This window comes from Rana temporaria, chromosome 5 (assembly GCF_905171775.1).
Source record: "Rana temporaria chromosome 5, aRanTem1.1, whole genome shotgun sequence".
Lineage (NCBI taxonomy): Eukaryota > Metazoa > Chordata > Amphibia > Anura > Ranidae > Rana > Rana temporaria.
This window is the reverse complement of record NC_053493.1, coordinates 157,280,135-157,303,554: the sequence shown is the minus strand read 5'-3', so window position 1 is coordinate 157,303,554 and position 23,420 is coordinate 157,280,135. Positions and strand designations below refer to the sequence as shown.

At 41.5% G+C, this 23,420-nt stretch overlaps 1 protein-coding gene across 1 annotated transcript in view; it reads left to right on the top strand.

The window, feature by feature from the left end:
- Nucleotides 1-23,420, top strand: part of ITGA9 (integrin subunit alpha 9) — a 487,954-nt gene that overhangs the window by 149,483 nt on the left and 315,051 nt on the right. The window contains exons 8-10 of the mRNA XM_040353279.1: nucleotides 4,528-4,590; nucleotides 12,232-12,369; nucleotides 22,663-22,768. Coding sequence (XP_040209213.1) covers nucleotides 4,528-4,590; nucleotides 12,232-12,369; nucleotides 22,663-22,768 — 307 coding nt within the window. The remainder of the gene's footprint in view (nucleotides 1-4,527; nucleotides 4,591-12,231; nucleotides 12,370-22,662; nucleotides 22,769-23,420) is intronic.

Below are 23,420 nucleotides of genomic sequence, written 5' to 3'. Positions count from 1 at the left end.
TGAACAAAGCCCCTTCATTTCCTTTGCAAGAGTTGAGATATAATTAGCTTATTGTCTATGAGGTAATGCAAATCTGGACATAAGCCATTCTCACTAAACTTACAATAACCTCTAGTTTTTGCATTTTAAAAGAGATTTTGGGAGGTTGATATCACAGTGTACTAAATGTGTTTTTGGTTTTCTTGAGCAATAAAGAATACCTTAACCTTTATATATAACTAAAGAGCAGAGCCCCAGGCTCTAATTTACAAATATATCTCTTTAAAATGCATAGTTTGTTATACGCATTCACCCAAAAAAACAACATATTTTAATTTAGCAAGGCAGATCTTACTAGTGAACTAAACCTCATAGTTGGCCATCCCTTTTCACCCCTTTGGCTGCTTCCAGTGGCTTGAAATTATTGTCTTGTTTTATAAATGGAAAATAGTGATTGATTTTCTCTGACATGATGTCAGCAGATGATGTGTCAGGACAAGGAGGGGACAGGGAGTAACACATGGTCCTTGGTGGTACAAGGCTCAGCACATTTCACTGCGGAGCATATGCAGGTCAAGCTAGAAGTCATTCATGTTTCATCTGTTAAGGTGTAGTAATAGAACTAGGTGAAAGGAGAACTACACCAGATTTTCCAAATGAGGTAATTAAAAGGGTTGAAAAGGTACAATATTTTTTCCCTAAATAGCTTCCTTTACCTTAGTGCAGTCCTCCTTCACTTACCTCATGCTTTGATTTTGCTGTTAAATGTCCTTATTTCTTCTGAGAAATCCTCACTTCCTGTTCTTCTGTCTGTAACTCCACACAGTAATGCAAGGCTTTCTCCCTGGTGTGGAGTGTCATGCTCGCCCCCTCCCTTGGACTACAGGGAGGGCGTAGAGAGCGTCCAGTCTCTCCTGTAGTCCAAGGGAGGGGGCGAGCATGACACTCCACACCAGGGAGAAAGCCTATATATATATCCAGTGGAGCTGCTGGATTTTTGGGCGGCACATTACCTCATGGCTCCTCCGAATTCCTAGGGGTGAATGATGCGTATTGCATATAGTCGAAGTAAAGGAATGTCCTCAACAGGTGCTCTTTGCTGTGCTCTTTATTACCCAGCCGGGTAAAAACAGTAAACTTGTGGTGAGAAAAGTAAAGTTGAAGAAGAAGGGAGAATAGCAGATTCAGGCGTGATAATATAGAAACAGTCCTGCTCCCAAGCGCAACACTTCTCTGTGCCACTCCCGCCAGAGTGGGTTTTAGTGTACCCGGACAGGCCTTTCTCACTGACCTGGCACAGACCCTCCTTGGTGAACTTGAACTTGAGGAAATAGTCTCTGCCACAGACCTCCCTCAGTGAGCCTCAGAAAGACACCTCTGCCACAGACCCCCTCTGGATTGAGTTCTCGTTGATATCCCTCCTTGGATAAGTTACGCCTGGATCTCCTTCAACTTGTCACCTAGGTACCGACTTAGAGGTGATCAATCCCTCAGTGTGCGGCTACCTTGATCCCCGGTGGTTTGTCCAGGCCCTTTTGGCCTGCCAGCCTCTCAATGGCGCTCCTCAGACTGACTCCCCACCGAACAGCAGTACAGCTTGGGATCTTCAAATGGGAACCCAGTCACTCACTGGGTCCCCATCGCTGTTCAGATGCTCCGGGCCAGCAAGGCCCCGGAACCAAGAACACCGCATGGCACGCACGCCCCGGCCAGGTAGGCCATAACGCCAGGGCGCCGTGATGTGGTCACCCTAAAGGTGGGTGCCACACTGGACGAAGAAGACCCAGAACCAATGGCGTCTGCCCCAAAAACCCCTCCACAGCATGCACAGCGAGGAAAAACCCTCCTGATTGGCTGCTGGGAAAGAGCACCCAAACCTTGACTCCACTGCTGCCACCTGCAGCATCGGGGTCGGAAGAACACCACAGTACAGCAGAATGGGCCCACAGCACAGCCAAGCTGAGACAGAGACCCTGTTTTGCACTTAACAACTAAACTAGCACCAGTACTATAAAGTACACAGGCACTACACACACACACACACACACACATATATATATATATATATATATATATATATATAGATAGATAGATAGATAGATAGATAGATAGATAGATAGATAGATAGATAGATAGATGTTTATATATAAAAAAAATGTATTACAGGTACTTGTATAGCGCCATCAATTTACACAACGCTTTACATATATATTTTAAATGTTCTTCAATTAACATTAAAAATTCACTTTTGAAATCTTGATACTGTTTCACAAGATCATTAAAATAATTTTCCTCATTCCATTAGTGCACATATACAGTCAGCACCATTAGGACAGGCAAACATCTCCCTTTGCAGGAAGAATATTTGCTCAGCAAGTAAATTCCCCTGATTAATAAAGGTAATATGTTTAATCAGCAGGCCATTGTAAGAAGCCAGAGATGAACATAAGCCAGCACAATGTGCATAAAAAATGTTATGAATGTGAGCCCTGCTAAGAGTGTAAAGAACCATTTCCAGAAACTCAGGGTAGCTGACTGTTCCACTCCACATAACTCATTGTTTCTTTAAAATTAATAAACCATGCCATATGACAAATAGAGCTTAGAGAGTTCTATCGGGTTACAGGACCATAAAATGCATAATTTATGGTAAATGCACTGTATGAAGTACTGAGCAAACTCTGCAGTCAGTATCATTAGTAGGTCTTAGTCCACAGATCTGTGTTATTAGAAGATTTTAGCTCACAGCACTAATATACATTTTGATGCAGAAAGTGCAATAACCCAAGCCATATTTCCATCTTGTGACTGGTGAGAATTGAAATATGGTTTCTGTGGATTATTTCAATTTGCTCTTCATCATTATTCTTCGCAGTGTCTTGATAATTGAAGTGCCATGTGATGTGTAACCTATTGATTTTTTTGGCTGCCATACCAGTTGACATCATGCAATTTTTAATACAAACATGTTCTACAAACACACATTTAGGTCTGTGTGAATTTCTTTTATCCCCCATAGTTACCACGTTTTGTACTGTCTTGGGCACATGACCAAGACATCTTGCATGGGCCTTAGATTATCAAATACTTATACTTTGCTTCAAGACCTCACCCAAAAAACAAAACAAAAAAACTATACAGTATTAAAAAATATATATATATATATATATATATATATATATGTGTGTGTGTGTGTGTGTGTGTATGTATATATATATATATATATATATATATATATATATATATATATATATATATATATATATATATATATATATATATATATTGTGGGGATTATCATGAGATTTTTTAAAAAGATAGATTGCAGAACTCTTAAACAGTAAAGTCAATTAGGTTGATTTTCTAAAGGCAAATAGACTGTTTAATTTGCAAGGGACATTTGTAAGAAGGTGTATGAGGTTAATGTGTTTTTTGTTGAAATGGTATCTCAATCGTTTCACCAGGGGTAGCTCGTCCATTAAGGATGCATGGGCGCCGCCACCCTATCCATCCATCCCTGCCTACCCTATCCATGAGTCTGGCCTCTTGCAGGACGCCGGATGCATTAATTACAATATCGGGGGGGGGGGGCATCAAAATCGGGTGGACTCGGGGTGCAGAGAATGTGAACGGAGCCCATCCTTGTGTGTTACAACAGTGAATTCATTTTCTATTGTAATACTGATTCTCCTCCCAGCCAAACAGAAAGCAGGTTTTGAAACTTGTCACCCGATTGGCTGAAAGGACAGGAAATCCTATTGGACACTTAGGAGGAGGGGAGGAGCCGCATGCTAGAAGCCGCCGATAGAGAAGAGGACACGGAGCCTCTGCCCACTACCCGCCTAGACAGCGGGGGGAAGGGGGAGGTGCCGTCGCCACTCATGGGGGGGTTTTGGTGGTTGTTTGCCCCCCCCCCAAAAAAAACAGCAGCCACCACTGAGTTTCACCCCTCCTAATTTGGTTTTGCCCTCTCCATGCCCAGGCTATTGTTACTGTATATATGGTGTGTGGAGCAGGAGGTGATGGAAAAGAAGGTAATGTGTAATAACAGGACAAGTTATTTTCAAAGGTATATTAAAATGCACATTGTTCGCCCTTCGTGTGCCCCACTGAGTAGGTGAAAAGATGGACTCTGCACTCGTACCCCTTTCCTGCCCAGGCCAATTTTCAGATTTCACTTTGCACGACAATTGCACGGCCATGCAACACTGTACCAAAATAAAAAATCTATATATTTTTTTTGAGACAGGTAGAACTTTCTTTTGGTGGTATTTGATCACCTCTGTTTTTTTTTTTATTTCTTGCTAAACAAAAAGTTTTGAAAAAAAAGACCTTGTAGTGCATAAGGCAGACCCTGCGAATTCTGTGACCCAATTCAAAGTAAATGTGTGGGAATCTTTACAAAGTAAGTTTACAATATAATAAGAGTAGGCTAGAGAGCACTGAAATACAATGTGAAGATAAATATATGATTTTACATTTTCACCATGGATATGCTTTAAGTAAATTGCATTTTCTTATATATTATACATTTCTTTTTCTGCTTAGGTCTATATTTTCAAGACAGAAAAACGATTACTTGAGAAGAAATTTTTTGTTTCTGGGAAAAAGGTTAGTCATCTGCCTGCAGTATATAATCTGATATGGTTTCCTGTCATTTACATGGTTACTAGTTTAGTGCTGGGGTATAAACTAACATATTGTGACAGTGCAAGGTCATGAGTTTAAGAATTAGATAAAGGAATGACACAGGATTCATATTAAGGCAAAATGCAAAGTGCATGTTTAATGTAAGCCAAGCCTAAGGCCCCGTACACACGGCCGAGGAACTCGACGTGCCAAACACATCGAGTTCCTCGGCCAGTTTAGCCCTGAAGCCGCCGAGGAGCTCGGCGGGCCGAGAGCTCCCATAGAACAACGAGGAAATAGAGAACATGTTCTCTATTTCCTCGTCGAGCTCCTCGTCGGCTTCCTCGGCGAAATTGTACACACGGCCGGGTTTCTCGGCAGAATTCAGCCAGAAACTCGGTCGGAAGCTGAATTCTGCCGAGGAAACTGGTCGTGTGTACGGGGCCTAAGATTAGCTCAAGGCTGTATGTTCCTGCCAAAAGAGAGAGAGTTGTATGTTCCTGTCAAAAGACCTTTCCCCCATGTAGGAGGGATTCCTTGCCCATAGTCCTGGGAAAGTTGGGACAGTTGAGGAAGTTTGTGGAGACTGAGAAAGCTCTGAGGCAGCTAGTAAGTCCAGGGGTCTGAAGGAAGTCCGTAAGTCTCTGGAGGTGTTAGAGAGCCCAGGGTGGTAGGGGAACCCCATATTGAGAGGCCAGGACTGGGCATGTACAGCGAGGTGCTGCAACTAAAGGCTGAGTGAGCCTGAAGATCCTGTGGTTTGGAAGACCAGAAACTACAGCAGCTCTACTGCTGACAAGAGAGTTAGGTGGCTTGGCATTTTAAATTTCTGTTTTTCTTTGTAAAACTAAAACTCCTGCGTGATCAACTTTCTGTTGGACTTTGCTTTAATTTCGCTTAAAAAAAAAATGGGCCCTTAAACCAAAGTTAGGACTGGCGTCTCACTTAAAAATGCATCTGCCACATGAACGTACAGTAAATATTATTATTATACAAGATTTTTTAAGGGCCAACAGTTTGAGCAGCACTTTACATTAGGGCAAATAGTACAGTTACAATACAGTTCAATACAGGAGGAATCAATCACCCCATATCACAATATGTGAAACTGTTCTTCAAGTCATTAGGATGAAAAAGTTAGCCAAATGTTGACAGTTTTTTTTATAAATCATATTAAAAAATGTAGTGACTCACTATAGTGTGCAAACCTATGTACCTTTTATTCAAGATCTGTACTTCTATTATACTGTAGTATGTATTAGAACAGGGGCCAGACTGTAGCCATTGGGAGTAGAAAAAGTCCCTACATAAGTGGTGGTGGGGGATGCCCTATCATTTGTTTCAGTGGAAGCAATTGTGCCTCATCATTGGTGCCAGTGGGGGTAATTGTGCCATATTCTTGGTGTTACTGGGAAAAATTGTGCCCTATCGTTGGTGTCATTGGTCCCAATTGTTGGTCTCATTGGGTGGAATTATGGCCCCAAGGGCCGGGTAAAAGCAAGCAAAGGGACGCAGTTTGGAGACCACTGTATTAGAAGTTAGTAAGTTACATCAGGTTGGTATAACATTGCCAGTTAAATTAATTCACATATCTCTTCTGTCTGTTCAGTGAGGCACTTCCCATTTTGGCAAGTTTCCTACGACTGGAATACTCAAAGAGTTTAAGCTTTATGCCCTGGCAGGAAAAGTCTCCTCAATAGAGAGAGCTATTGTATAGAAAAAGTCAAGGTTCTAATGTTCTACGAGGAAGTGAGCAGCCATCTAGACAGGGGATGGTCTGTGGATTTAGTGTACCTGGATTTTGTAAAGGCATTCGATACAGTCCCCCATAAGCGCTTAATCTACAAGCTGAGGTCCGCAGGCGAGGACCTTGAGGTTTGTTCTTGAGTAAAAAACTGGTTACAGGAGAGTGTCCAAAGGGTGGTGATAAATAACATGTACAGAACCCGAAGGTTCTGTCTTGGGACCAATTCTATTCAATTTATTCATGAATGATATAGAAGATGGGATAAATTGCCCAATCTCAGTTTTTGCAGACGAAACAAAAATAAGCCTGGCAATAACTTCACATTAGGATATAGAAATTTTACAGAAAGACCTGAACCAAATAATGGAGTGAGCAAATACATGGCAAATGAGGTTTAATGTGGAAACATTTAAAGTAATGCACTTGGGGCCAAAAAACAAATGTAAACTACTCACTAGGGGGAGAACCGCTGGGGGGATCAAGGATGGAGAAAGATCTGGTGGTCCTAGTAGATGACAGATTGAGCAATAGCATGCAATGTCAAATTGCAGCTACTAAAGCCAGCAGAATATTAGCATGTATAAAAAAGGCATATACCCCAGAGATATAATGATAATCCTGCTACTTTATAACATTCTGGTTAGACCACATCTGGAGTATTCTGTTCAGTTCTGGTCATCAGTCCTCAGAAGGGATGTGCTGGAACTGGAGAGAGTCCAAAGAAGGGCAACAAAACTAATAAGGGGACTGGGGGACCTCAATTACGAGGAAGGACTGCAAACACTAAATCTATTCTCGCTGAAGAAACGACGCATGAGAGGAGATATGATAGTGATTTACAAATATCTCAATGGTGATCCCAGCATAGGAAAAAAACTGTTCAGTCTCAAGGAGTGTAAGGCCCCGTACACAGGGTCGGTTTGGTCCGATGAGAATGAACCAAAGTTAATTTTCATCGGACCAAACCGACCGTGTGTATAGGCTATCGGTCTGGTTTCCTTCGGTCCAAAATTTCTAAACATGCTTCAAAACCGAACCGATGGACCGCTGCCCGATCGGACCAAACCGATGGTTAGTACACAAAAGCATCGGTTCAAAACCCGCGCATGCTCAGAATCAAGTCGACGCATGCTTTTAAGCATTGAACTTCGTTTTTTTCAGCACGTCGTGTGTTTTACGTCACCACGTTCTGACCCGATCGGATTTTGAACTGATGGTGTGTACACACATCAGGCCGTACGGCCACTTCAGAGGTGAACCAATGAAAACAGTCCGACGGGCCAGTCTCATCGGTTTGGTCTGACCGTGTGTACAAGGCCTAAGAGGACACAGGGACACACAATGAGTTGGAGGATAAATGGTTTAACCTTAAACTGCGTAGGGTTTTTTTCACTGTCAGGGCAATAAGGATGTGGAACTCTCTTCCACAATTGGTGGTGGCTGCGGTGAGTATGAATATTTTCAAGAGACTCCTGGATGTGCATCGTAAAGAACATAACATACAGGGATACGGGACAGAATTATAGACACTGTCACATGTGGACCTACACAGGTTGAACTGGGTGGACTTATGTCATTACTCATCCTTACCTACTATGTAACCGTGTAACCCTTCCCCACTTTAGCCAAATCTAAATAAAATGTTAATATAAAATATCATAGCTACTAATACTAAATAATAACATTTTACAATGTTTTTGTGCAGGTATTCAAAGTATATGTAAAGACCTGTTTTTTGGCTTTAGATGGAGTAGAGAAGGGTTAAACCTCTGTCACATTTTTTAATACAATCTGTCCATGATGCATAGATTGCCCTGGTATTATATTTCATTGTCACTGACACAGAAAGAAATCCACCTGTTAGGTTTCCTCTCACTTCCTGTTGCGTTTCCTCAACAGGAAGTGAGGAAAATTTCCCAAAGCAACACAGATAGTAAAAAATAACCAGAAAGGGATTTCACCCATCTTTAGGCTATCCAAAACTAAAAAAATAAAAGTTTGGCTATACATATACTTTAAAAGAGAGGTAAAGGATTTTTTTTTATTACCTAGGTGGATGCAGGATGGGTCCAATGCTGTATCTGTCCCCTGGTGCCTCTACACTGAGAACTGAGCGATCGAACATCACTGATTACTCCGTGAGCAGAGAGCTGCAGTCACAGTTCTCTCCTCTTTTCTCTCCTCGGTCACTGGAGCGCTGAGCTGTGGAGGGGCAGAGCAGTCGTCTCATGCGCTCAGCGGCTCGCTGACAGTCCAGGCACCTGGTGGACCAGACTCTGTGGTCGGGATCACATGGTGCCTGGACTGACATTTTTTACGTCAGCAGAGAGCAGACTTCAGTCTGCTCTCTGTTCTAAAAATGGGTCACCGGAGTGCAAAACGAATTGCACTCTTGCGATCCATAGGAGAAGTACAGCCAAATGAGCTTTGGCTGGATTTCTCCTTTAATCCTAATCTGTGACTCCTAATTTGCCACTGAAGCTTAGTAAAAAAAAAAAATGCACCACTCAGTGCCAGAGCAGGCAATTGCCAGGCTTGAGCTATACTAACAGATAATCTGTACTAAATTCAGGTTAATTTAACTTCAGCTTCATAGCTTCCTGTGTTGGATTTATCAACTGGAGTAAAACCAGGCAAGATTTTGGGATAAACTACTTCAAAATAAAAAAAAGGAATTATTGTTACCTTTCTTTGCCCGTTATTTGATGTTTAAGGTGACTTTACATTCAATGAACTAACTAGTAAATCATTCACATGCAACTCTGCGAATAAGTGCTTGGATAACTATAACACTTATAATAAACCTTGAATTGGACTGAAATAAGAATTAGGCATTGTATGTTTTAGGAATTAGCTGCATAATATTTGGAACATATGACATGACACAGGCAGAATAAAGAAATCATCATGGCCTGGTATCAAACAATCATTGCATTGTAAGCTTCCCTTAGTAAATAAGAGTTCCCATTCATGGTTGTCTGTAATGATTGTTAGCACAGTTTTACAAATGTGTGTCTGGAAAGAATATGCTCCTTGTTTTTACTTTTACCCTTACTGCTAGTTTGAAATATGTAACAACGTATGTAATTGTCTACAAACATACAAGAGGAAATAGAAGAGGTCATTGGAATGAATCACTTACAGACTATCTAAAATAAATGATGAACTAGTCCTTTAGGACTCTATAAACCCTGCAATCTGTGATCGTAAACAGCTAGTATTCCAGAATCAAATTATTTTGTCTAGCACTAATTACTTCAATTTGTTCATGCTGGCCAAGGCAGACGTTCACTTGCCTCTATAGAATCTATATGCCAGAGGATCGCTCAGCATCCCATTCCCCCCAATCTCAGTAGGATAAAAAACTATTGGGTAATTAGCAATAGGTAAAGACATTTTTGCTTGGGCCTGCAGTTCAATATGCAAAGGGAAGCAAACTTTGTAATCTATAGGATTGATCCTGTCAAAAGAGGAAAAATGGGGTAGGTCCTCTGCTCACTAAATAACAAACTACTGGGCAGGCTAACTGAACCTTTCACAGTGTCCCATAATTTATGGACTCACCTCTAGGGTGCGGTCTCCGTGGGCCTATAAGGAATGCAAAAAACAGCTTCCCTGAGAACAAAAAGAAAAGACTCCCTCCGGATAAAGAAGCCACGGGCGGACCATACCGTAAAGAAAATGGATTTATTAGTAAAAAATTACAAAAACATATTCATAACAATGGCACTCAAAAACCCTACACTACGACCATAACAATAAAATTAATAAGACAAGTCCAAGTCCAAGTCTTATTAATTTTACTGTTATGGTGGTAGTTTAGGGTTTTTGAGTGCCATTGCTATAAATATGTTTTTGTAATTTTTTACTAATAAATCAATTTTCTATATGGCGTGGTCCGCCTATGGCTTCTTTATCTGGGGAGGATTGAGACTGACATGGGTTTTTGACCCTACTGACAACTTAGTCATATATAAAGGTAGTCATATATTATAAAGCTACTTTTAGCAATCCATGGATGTAGCACGTATCAGTCATTGTTCTCACAGCTGAACTCGGCACTATAAATGTTGACTAACTTCAGTAATGATGTATCAAAAGTTGGTTTCTTGGCAATCGTTTTAACATTAAACCTTCCTTTCACTGCCTAGTAATATTCAGCAACAACCATTGTAACTACAAGTCTTGCCCATCACAAGGATTTATGGGAAACTATTACCAATTTAACTACTTGACTTTATTTGGAAAGACATCTTATTTGAAGCCTGGGACACAACACCCTTGAAAGTTTTGTTTAACCCCTCCACTGCATCATTCTGGCTGCCAAAACTGTTTATACAGAGCAGAAAAGTAGACAGTTCATCATAGAAGTTTATTGTTTTTCCAGGTTAAGACCTGTTCACCACTGGCCTGCCACAGAAGATTATACTGCCTTTGCTTTGTTAAATTTAGAAGTGTTTAAAGGTTAAAATTATAACAACTATATTGCGTTCATATACTTTTATTGCTATTAGTGCTTAATGCCCATTTCATGAACTTTGTTCATAAAAATGTATTTGGAGACCTATTCAAAGTGAACCAAATCCCATCAAACATATTTATGTGTGGTACATTCTCTTATCAAAAACACATTTGGCAACACGAATAAGATGAAAAATTAAGGAAAAAGAGGAAACAACAAATAACGCAACACAAAATGTAACATCTCCCTCTGTGACACTTGGACAGAAAGTGAGGGGAAATCTCTCCATTAAGGGATAAAGATGGCAATAATTTTTTTTTTTTATCTATGTAGAAGGCAAAGGGAGTATAGGTACCTATGTCCTGTTTTTACATGCTTTTATTGTTGTGCTGCCATTGTGGGATTCCCTGACTTAGGCTATATTCACACTAATCCGACATGAAAGACGCATTATAAATTTGCCCTGCGACTTCAATAAATGGGATCCAATTTTAATTCAACTTCGAGATGATTGCGACTTGTCCTTTGACCAATCAAAATAATTATTTTGCTTTGAGTATGGATGAAATCAAAAGAAACGGCAAGGGCCCCCCAAGTCCATACCAGACTCTGGTATTGTTTTGGGGGGGGGGGGGACTTCCATGTATTTTTTTTTTAAATACATTTTACATTACTAACATTTCTCTGAGCACAAGTCGCATGTAACAAGTCGGATCAGTTAAAATTCTGATCCGACTTGGATGCGTCTTCAATTAACTTCAAGGGGCTAAAATCGGACCCAAGTCAGACCAAAGTAGTGCAGGAACCTTTTCAAAAGTTGCACCCAAATAATTCGGACCAGTTAAGACAGCTGATTTTAACCTGCCACGTGACTTGTGCTCTTAAAGTCGTTGCGCTTGTCGGATGAGTGTGAACTGACCCCCAGTGTCCTGGTGACAAGTGTTACCAATAAAGAAAGTGAGAATTTTCCAAGTATGGTCAATGGCAGCAAATCCTAACCTTTCTTTACTCCATCTAAAATTAAGGAAAAGCAGTTCTGGCTTAAGTTCTACTTTAAGTCATAACAAGGGCTGATGCCTCAATTTTGACATATATTATTTAATGGAACTCTTAAAATGCAGAATTCACTTACTTAGAGCTTGATTTACTAAAACGGGTGCACTCAGAATCAAGTGGAGATCTGCATGTTATCCAATCAGCTTCTAACTTCAGCTTGTTCAACTAATCGTTGACAAAAAAAAGTGGAAACTGGTTTCCATGCAGAGCTGCAGTCTTAGTATATCAACCCCACAGTGTACAATAAAGCTTAACAGAGTTACATTTTCTAAAAGCTGTCAACTGAACTAAATGCACAATTTCTTGTTTTTATGGGCGGAAATACTGAATGCTTTGTTATGGCTCAACTTGGTTACAGATGGGCTCTTACTTTGGCTCCTCCTTATGTGCAGTTGATCTCAATGCTGATGGCCTATCAGACCTCCTGGTGGGGGCACCCATGTTCTCAGAGGTGAGGGATGAAGGACAAGTGACCGTTTACATCAACAGAGGAAATGTAAGTACGCCTAATACAAAACAGTGGTAAAATTATAACGTGTCTTAGTAATTCACTGGAAAATGGTGCTATAAAAATGTAAAAACAAAATGTAAAAGCAAAAAAACAGTATTTGCGTTAAAGTATATCTTAAATAACTAAATTTGCTATTGCTATGTATATATGTTTACTGTTTTACCTGCAAAAAAGGATAATTTTCGTTGGTCACTCAGTGGGTGAATTTCCTGCATTGACCCTTCAAAAAAATAAAAAAAATAACGTGTGTGTGTATATATGTATATGTATATGTGTATATGTATATATGTATATGTATGTGTATATATATATATATATATATATAGATAGATAGATAGATAGATAGATATAGATTATGCTAGAAATAATCTATGTATAAAAACCAGGAGCTGCAGTGTCACTACTAGAATGTGTGTTAATTATATACTGGCACTGTAAACGGACATCAGCAGGGTTTCACATTCTCCAGACATGCTGTATCTTTCACACACTGATTTCCTTGTTGTTGATTTCCTTTGACATAAATCTGTTTGACTTGCACACATACAGTAAAGCCATTTCCTAGAGATTTTAGTAGTTGTAATTGAGTATTACACTTGGCAGAGTTTGTTGTTGTTGGTGCTTCCTTTGTATGGGAATTCCTTAGAAATTCAAAAAGCCTCAAGTCCTCAAAGTCTTTGGGATCTATGGGCCAAATTCTCAAAAACCTGTGTAAATTTAGGATTATCTAACTTATGTCATTTAAGTTACGGCGCCCTAAGTTGGTGTCGTAAGTACCGTATTCTCAGTGCATTTGCGCACAAAATTGCGCCATCCTTAACTTAAGTTTCAATGCGTAAGGCGTGGTTATGGCAAGTGGGAATGAAGTGGGCGTGCTTCATTGTAATGAGCCGTGACCCCATGCAAATGAGGGGCCGGCCGTACTGCGCATGCGCGCACGAATCTGGACCTCACTGCGCATGTGCAGAACTTTGGTCAGCGCAATCAGTGAGATAGGTAAAAGGCCAAGCGTACTTAGTTTGAAGATCGCCCTGTGTTTAAATAGCCCCAGCCAAACAGACTTCAATTGCAAAAGTATTTCCCTGTGTTCCCTTCCTAAAGCAAGTTGCTTCTGCTTTGAACGTTTGTCAGTGTTTGTTGGTAAGATTTGTTTGTGAGAAAAGTGTTTGTGGAGTTGGAGGGTATAGTTGGTGTTTGTTTTTGCTAATTTGTTCTTTGTTTTGATCGTTTGCCTGTTTGTTTTTGATAAGTGTTATTTTTTTGGTGTGTGATTGTTTTTTCTTTTCCTTTTTTGCCTGTTTGTTTTTGATAAGTGTTATTTTTTTGGTGTGTGATTGTTTTTTGTTTTCCTTTTTTGCCTGTTTGTTTTTGATAAGTGTTATTTTTTTGGTGTGTGATTGTTTTTTGTTTTCCTTTTTTGCCTGTTTGTTTTTGAATTTATAGTAGCTGTCTGTATATTTTTTATTTTTGCTTGTTTTTATTTTCTTTGTTGTGTGTGTGTATTGTTGTTTGTTTTTTGGGTGAGTTCCCTGTTGCTGGGTCTTGTCTGTCATGGCTCCCAAGCGCAGGAAGCTTAATTTTACCCTGGCAGAGAAGCATATACTTGCTCAGGGCGTCATTAAATTTGGGCGATTTCTCCATGGCCCTGAGAGCCACAACACCACCCCGGCCAGGAGGAAGGAGATCCTTCAAAAGATCACCGATCGGATCAATGCGGCGGGGGGGGGGGGAGACCAGGACCATCGCTGAAGTTCAAAAAAAAATTAATGACTTGAGGAGCGTGTCCCGGAACAAGCTGGCAACGCTGCATGCCCATACCAGGGGCACTGGAGGAGGGGGACCCTGCCCAGTCAGGATGAGTGAGGAGGAATGGGCAGTGGCCCAGTGTTTCCACCCACAGCAGGTGGTGGGCCTGCCTGGCTTTGACAATGATCCTCTTATGAGGACAGGTAATTTTTTGGAATTTCTATCTGGTGATTAGCATGTGTGGGTGGGGGAAGGGAAGATGTGCCAAGTGTGTGGATCCAACAACCTGTGATTGTTTTGTGTCCTCCCCAGATGGCCAGGAGGTTGCAGCCCCATCAGCCCAGGAGGTGGCAGCCCCATCAACCCAGGAGGTGGCAGCCCCATCAGCCCAGGAGGTGGCAGCCCCATCAGCCCAGGAGGTTGCTGGCCCATCAGCCCAGGAGGTTGCTGGCCCATCAGCCCAGGAGGTTGCTGGCCCATCAGCCCAGGAGGTTGCTGGCCCATCAGCCCAGGAGGTGGCAGCCCCATCAGGTCAGGAGGTTGCTGGCCCATCAGGGCAGGCTGCTGCACCACCCCCAAGACAGGCTGATGCAGAGTCCCAAGAAGGGCAGGATTCGCCATGGGAGGGGAGTGCCCACAACTCCCCTAATTTGGATGTTGAGTGGGAGGAGGATGAGGGGGAGGAAGATGACAATATTGTGATTGGGCAGGAAATAATGATGGGCCAAGATATGACCTTTGAGTCATCCCCTAAAGGAAGCCCACAGGCGCCCAGCAGTCAGGCCACCATCATGGGTCGCCCCTTCCAACCCTCCTCCAACATGCAGCAGCACCCATGGCTCACTCCAACTCCTCCTCCAAGGCCACAAGCCTCAGGGGCAAGTAGGAGGCCGACCCCGGAAAACAGGGGGGGGTTGGTGCGTCTGCCGGTCAGTCTGTTGAGGGACAATGTCCGGCAGACCCGCAGTCTGTCTGCAATCCAAAAAACAATGACCAAGGTGGAGCGCAGCCTGGGTGCAATGAGGGAGTCACTGGGTGACGTGGCCACCAACTCCGTGGGGGTCATCACCTGTTTGTGGGACCTGAGGAACGCCACAACAGGTGTGGCCCAGGAGGTGACTGCCCTCACCCAGGCTGTGCAGGCCAATACCCGGGCTGTGCAGGCCAATACGGCTGACATTACTTCCTGTCTGACAAGGATAGCCGTTGCCTTGGAGGGAAGGCCAGCAGGAGGACAGACACCAGGGGAGGCTCCTTCTTCCCCTGCACAGACCCCCCCTGAAAATACTCCCTCCCCTGCACAGACCCCCCCCTGAAAATACTCCCTCCCCTGCACAGACCCCCCCGTGAAGATCCCCCAGTCGGCCGTGGCCGTCCCCGTGGCCGTGCCCGTGCCCGTGGGCAGCCCAGAAGGAGCACTCGGCAACATCCTTAATTTGCAGGGGTACTTTTGATTTTTTTTTTTTTTGCTACTGTACTTATGATTTGGTTTATGTGTGTGAATGATGTGTGAATGTGGGGGGGGTGGCATTCCTGAAAACATAAGGGTGTCACCCTCAGTTTTGGTGGAGTATGGATCCCCAGGACCAGGGAGAAGTCATCCTAGGTTACTGAATGGTGTATGAATGCACAGTGACATAATTGGAGCCGTGGCGGGGCGTTACTGCTCCCAAGTACCAAAGGGGGGGGGTACTTGGATCTAATCCAATTCGATGTGCATGTGATGTGTCTGTGCTAGGGACCACAGTGACGTGCATTCATGCATTCTCATTGTGAGATAATTAATGTGCGTTTTGTAACAAAAAAAAACATTCTCATTGGCATATAAGTAATGTGCATTTTATGTGCAAAGAAAATATTTAAAGGTCACATAATCTCTGTGATTTATTCTGGGAAAAGCAAAAACAAAAAGATAATTAGGGTCCATTTACTGGGCAAAGATGCCTTCAGACAGTTGTCTCCTTATTGCCTGGCCCTCAGCAGACCGGGTAGAGGGGTTTGGGGGGGGGGGATTGCCTGGGTGGGGGGTTAGGTCAGGACATATCTCAACATGCAGGCCCCTTCTCAGAGCAAAATTATGGAGGATGCAACATGCCCCAATAATTTGGCAGACAAAGTCTGGGGAATACAAGAGTGTACCCCCAGTCTTGTCAAGGCATCTAAATCTGGACTTGAGAAGGCCAAATGTCCGCTCTACTATTGCCCGGGTCTGGATGTGCACCTCGTTGAATTTGCGTTCTCCGGGTGTTTGGGGGTTCCTAAAGGGGGTCATCAGGTGGGGTCCCAATGCATATCCTGAGTCACCTGTAAGGGAAAAGACAGGAGGATATTAGTCATGCATGTGCCCCTTGTGATGTCTGCATCATGGGGGGGGGCATACCTGACACCAATGTCACTCACCAATCAGCCAGCTGTCTCCATAAACGTTCATCTCCAAGTCTTGGTAGATCTTGGTATGCCGTAGGATGTAACTGTCGTGGCACGACCCTGGAAACTTGGCACAAACGTGCCAGATGAGGCCATGGGCATCTACGATAACCTGTACGTTTATCGAATGCCAGCCTTTCCTATTTCTGAACAGGTGTTCAGTATCATGGGGGGGCTGTAGTGCCACATGGGTGCAGTCTATCGCCCCGATGGTCCTTGGAAAGCCAGCAATGTTATAAAAGTCTGTCATGGCTTGCACACGCTGGTCCTCCTGGGTGGGCATGACAAACTGGTTGGTCATGCGCCGCAGTATGGCAGGGACCACCTGATGGACACATTTGCTAATTGTTGACTGCACCATCCCAGCCACACCTCCCAGATGCACGCTGGAATGAGCCACTGGATAAAAAATGGAGGGTTGCCATCACTTTATGTAGAGGTGTCAGGGCATGGGAGCGTATGGTTGGGGTGATAAGATCCTCATGAAGAAGTTGGGTGATCTCCAGGATGGCCTGCCTATCAAAACGGTAGTTGCCAATCACCTCATAATCTGGCATTTGCCAAAGATCACGCCGTGGACGATAAACTCGCGCCTGTGCCCTCATCCTCCTCCTCTGTGCCCTCCTCCTCCTTTGTGCCTGTAAGGCAGCAAGTGCCGTCAGAATCATAGCTGGTCCTGGCATTTTTCAAAAAATAACCTTCACAACTATAGCTCTAAGCTCTAGTCACTACCTACAGCAAACCCTTCCACAGCATGTGTAAAATTAGGGCTGGTTTTATAATGTGGAAATTTAGTCAGAAAAACTAACAGGTGCGCACAGGGCGGAAAATACGGCACACACACTTAATTCTGAGAATCGCCCTAACTCCCTCATTTGCATCTTTGCCTATCAAAAACAGCGGCGAGCCTAGCGTAATTTGCGCCCGGGGATGCGCAGGTGTAACTAATTTAAGTACGGCTGAAAATACGGAAATGTTTACTTAAGTCGTTTTGAAGATCATGCGCAAAAATACGCGCCGTGTAAATTTAGAAAACTGGAGTTAAGTCTGCGTATCTCTTTTGAGAATTTGGCCCTATATGCCAGTTGGTTGCAGAATATATTTAGCTACATAACTATGTAACTTATTTACTCTTGCGGTTGGAAGGGAAGTACGACAAGCACCCCCACCTTTGCCTACCACATTTCCCTAATGGGGTTATTTATACACATGCCGCGGCAAAAATTATGTCCTATGTTGCGTTTTGGAAGGCAGTACCACCACCAAAAGCGGCTAATCCAAGGAAATTAAGCCATGCTGCAACCACAAACTAGGTTAAGCTTGTGGTTGATGTGTGGCACTTCCATTCACAGACCCTGTTTTGCTGTAAAAACAAAACAAAAGAAACAGGCATTTGGGAAGTAGCTGTATTACCTACTGAATACCTGTCAGCTGCATTTGTACCGCTCTCTAAAAAGCGATACACCACGCATCACTTTTCAAAAGCTGCTGCAGGTGTAAACTAGGACTTAAATTAATGTTACCATCTCATTAGACAGTTTCTTTGCATTTACTGTTATGGGGGCCACACATATGATGATGACCATTTAATATTGTTTTATGCAACTAAACTAATAGATTACACAATTGTTTTAAAAAAATTGCTTGTTTTTGGATTGATTTTACCCAGATCAGTCACAAAATACTGTGTTTATGACCATCATCTCTAAATTGATGAGCAGAATTTTAACAGTGTTTTTACTGTTTATCATTCAAAATCATTACATTTATCAAGGTAAATACAATGCTACATGTTAACAATATATTTCCTCTATGCATTAATTGTATGTTTATACATTGACATATTAGAAGGGAAGTTGAATCGTTTCAATTGATTCATTGTTTTATTCTGCTCTACAGTAATTTAATCTTGCTTCCCGTGCAACCAATTCTATTCAATATGCAAATATTAGAGTAAACCCATATGAAGAAAAAATGTAAACCAAATGTAGTATGTAACAAGAGAAACCATAAGGTGCCAGGAAAGACTAAATTGCATTGGAGTTCATGGGATGCAAAATTGTATATTGTGAGAGGTAGATAAAAGTTTAAATGCTGAAAAGAGTATGACAAAAACATATTGAGGACCCCTGCCTACATTGATCAACAAACCCATTAAAAATTACCAATTCAGCTTTGTTGATAAACCAAAGGGTAGGGTTCAAGTTATAGGTAGCGTTTAGGTTTAGAACCAAAGTTAGCATTTGCTTTGTTGGTTAGCTTTGGTCTTATTTAAAAGGTGTAGGTCACCTTGTCATCGCTGACATGATACACATGTCTTTGGTAAAATACGAAAATCTGTCTCCAGTTTTGTAATATACCTTTGTGTCTTTCAGTATAATTATTAAGCTTTAAATGATTATGCTGTGGTAGAAATATTGTGCTCATTCAAAAAGTGATAAGCAAGCAACTAAAAGTGTTATATTACACCAAAACCAATTACAAAATAAAAAAAACTGTGCTAATGAATTGAAAATTAATATAAAGATGCCTCTATATAAATAAAAATAAATAAATGAATGAATATTACTATAATGTGAACCAGACTCTCTAAATAAACACAGAGTGACTAAAAGTAATATTATAATACATTAAATAACCCAGTAATAGGTGCAATCATTCAGAGTCCAAGTATTGAACAATCCATGTAAGTGTAATCCCAATACAGCCTGAAGAACAGCCTGTGATTCCTTTGAACCAAACAGAGTCATACTATCTTTTTTTTTAAGCCATGCAAGAAATATAGTGAAGCCAATTGGTCAATGAGAAACATTGACTATTTTTCAGAGAGATACTTCATACATGAGATTTAAGTTTTTGATGCTCAACAAGCACAGTAAATTAATTCTCAGATTAGGCTCAACCATCACCGTTAGTGAACAGAAAATTGTCACAGCCTGCTGTATTTCAAATTATCCAAATATTTATTAGAAAAAAAGGATGGGAAATTGACACTCATGATGTGGACACATCAAGAGTGTCAATTTCCCTTACTTTTTTTCTAATAAATATTTTGATGATTTGATATACAGCGGGCTGTGACAATTTTCTATTCACTAATGGTGATGCTTGAGCCTAATCAGGTTTTTATATTAGTTTATACCAAGGGCTCCCATTCCACCCCCCTCCCCCCCCTCTGTTGAGGTGAATACATGGTACGCATGGTTGTTAACTTATAATTTATAGTAGGTGAAACCTTGAGGGACCCTTATCTTTAGTGTTTCAATTAAATAAATTCTCTGCCTTATCCTCTTACAAGCGTGCAAATAGCCTGGTATTTAAGGCCATTGATCTTTTTATGCTGTCTGTGTCCTGTTGGAGAGATTTCCATTCACTTCTGACTTCGCCTATTCCAACAAGAAGTGAGAGGAGATCTCTCCAAAGTGTGAAAGAGAACCCCTTTTAGACAGATGTCACCATAACATGGATATTTTTGCTTTCTATTCCTGTTCTGGTGGCAGCTTAAAATGTTCAGTCTTCCTTCACTTTCAGTTCCAGTGATAGTGGGCACCAGGACAAACAGAGATGGTGAACCTCCCCAGTAAGGACATAGACAGCAATAAAAGCCAAATAGGTAGTGGTATAGGGGTGCAGGACACAGATTTTCACAGGTAAACAAAATGTAGACAAAGCCATTACTTAAACACACTTAGCCTGTATTCGGCAGCTTACCACAAAGACAGAGACCCTCCGGGAGAGCACATTGACTCGAGTTGGGAAATCAAAATCCAAGGTCAAGGGCTAAAGTCATTATTGTTTAACTGATTCACAACAAACTGGGCAAAAGACAGTTAGCGCATTTTGGGGGCCACACAATCCCACTTCATCAGAGCTGGGTGAAATGGCAGAATGTTAAATGGACTCAAAAGTATTCCAGAGCAGACTGATCTACAGGCAGAGGATGTTATAAACAGTTAGTGCTGGTGTTGACAGTAGACGTGGCCAATAAATAATATTAAAAACCTGACAACTCTATCAAAAACAAAATACTTTATTTAATTAAAATGTCTGCAAACCACTCTATTAGACTTCTCATATTTGCTCCCATTTGGCTGATAAATATACAATTGAAAACGTTTTATTATATGTAATAAAAAATGGCAAAAATAATTTGATGACTGTAACGGAACCCCAAATGGGACAGGGGTTAAAGCCGTTTAAGATATTCCATTCCCGAACCCAAGACGGCTACCGACACCCCACAGTCAGGCAGACGAACCCCAATAACGAGACACACAGCTCTGTTTGAGGTTCCACACGAATAGACCCTTTATTGAGAAAACCAGGCTCTTATATACAGTTAGGATCCTGCAGTAACCAAAATGAACAATGACCCAACTTCACCCACAACATCACACAATGAGCCTCAGTACACATATTTTTGGTAGACATCATGACTCCGGCTCCTGATCTAATTTACATGAGCTAATTAACTGCAGCTGATGTCTCAGACACGTTATCTTTAGACTGTCTGTTAACTTGCAATACACATTTATCACAGGACTCCTTCGCACAATACAGTGTCAATTAGCACAAACCACAATGACAGATCCTCAGAAGCCATCCTAGATTCATTTACATTAAAACAGACAGACAGATAGCTGGAGTTGATGACATTAACACCTAAGGCCTAGTACACACGAGAGGATTTATCCACGGAAACGGTCCTCCAGACCGTTTCCGCGGATAAATCCTCTGGCGGATTTTGATCTCATGGTTGTACTAACCATGCGATCAAAATCCCCGCGGAATTCCGTCCGCGGTGACGCGATTATGACGCAGCGACGTATGCGACGCTTTGATATAAGGACTTCCACGCATGCGTCGAATCATTACGACGCATGCGGGGGATGGATTCGGACGGATTGATCCGGTGAGTCTGTACAGACCAGCGGATTAATCCGTTGGAATGGATTCCAGCGGATAGATTTCTTAGCATGTTAAGAAATTTTGATCCGCTGGAAATCCATCCCCGAGGGAAAAAATCAGCGGAAAAATATCCGCTGGATTGTACACACCAGGGGATCTATCCGCTGAAACCGGTCCGCGGATCAATTTCAGCGGATCGATCCTCTCGTGTGTACGGGGCCTAACTGTATGGTTATGAATGAGTCACTCTTTCAATTAACCTGTTGAGTTCAGAATCCATAAACAGCAACCAGTTCTCCACAGATATCCTGGAATACATTGTGTAAAATAACCACACAACAGTTCCATCTCAGGTAGTCCAAGACATTCTGAATGTCCATTATTTTCTGGCTCAATCTGTGCCCAAAGGTGACTCCCATTACAATGACCCTGCCAGAAATCTTTTGATCTTGTGACTTCCTGTACTCTCTGCCTTTGCTGACTGTCATCAATTATCATTGATCTAAGCTATTTCTTTCAACTACAAAATACTTCTCTGTTATGGAGAATAGGAAAGTGGGATGTGTTCTGTAGTTTTGACCTGACTTGAGAATACCGCCACTCTATAGATACAGTGCAGGGAGTGAGTGTTGTTGAAGAGTGTGTTACTGGCAGGATTACCATAAAGAAATGGTGAAAATCAAAAAAAAATTCAGTGACCACATATCAATACGGGTAAGCTGTAATAAATAAGAGTAAGCTGCAATATAATTTTTTTTTTTACGTGCCTCTAACCTAAAAAGGTGGAAAACATACACAGCTATGTGTACTGTAGCTGCTGGAGTTCATTGGCAGATTTTGAGCTTTGGATGGCCATCCTGCCATCATAAATGAATTAACCAATATCTGGTAATTTTGAATCCAGCACATCAAGCTGTGTGGTAATTTACTGTATGTTCCCTTTGTAGTCAGTATGAATGTCACATTTAGTTTCTTACTGTAATCAGTTTCAAAGCACTGACACTGCCATGTGGAGATAAATGTGTCTGTATATATTGAATGCAGTGTTGTGTCTGTTTAGGTAGGAAGTGTAATCTCTACTCAGGTGTTTCCTGCATAGATTGTGAAGCCAAGCAATCATCCAGCGGGATATCCACCTATTAACTGGGTCTCTGCTGCTGTGTATTCTAAAGCATTTTTATGTTTCCTGTTTGCTAGGCAGTCATGGAAGAACAAATTGTGTTGAATGGTGACAATGCGTACAATGCACACTTCGGGGAAAACATGGCTAACCTTGGGGATATCGATGATGACGGTTACCCAGGTCAGTATGAACGTATTTATGTACACATATGAATTTGTGAAGGAAAAAAAATCTTCTATTAAAAAAACTGTAAAGTATTTGGATTATTGACAGTTGACTAATACTTACTTAGATTTTTCCAGTATTCTGTTGTGTAAATATATATATATATATATATATATATATATATATATATATATATATATATATATATATATATATATATATATAATATATATTATGCTTTAGCATCCCCGGCAGTGTTATAGTTTTGTCTGCGACCCTACTGGAGAGATTTTCCCTCACTTCCTGTCATTGTGATATCAGGTCAAGAAATATGAGGTGCTGTTTTCTGCAGGAAAGGAAATGACATCTGCATTCTATAAAGAATGTGTTAATGTGTCCCCTTTTTCTTCCACAGTGACATAAAAAAACATGATAGAGGTTCCAACCCTTCCCTGTTCTTAGACAAAATTATTTTTTTGTCTGAATTTGGGTTTTAGGGTCCAATTACACAGGTGATTACAAATGCCGCAATTTCTACCCGCAAGAATCTACTCATTCCTGTGGTTGGAATGGACAGGTGTTTGCTGCTTAAAATCACATTGTGTGTGTAATTGCCTGTGTGAATGGACCCTTAACATACTGAATACCAATTATTACATGTATTAAC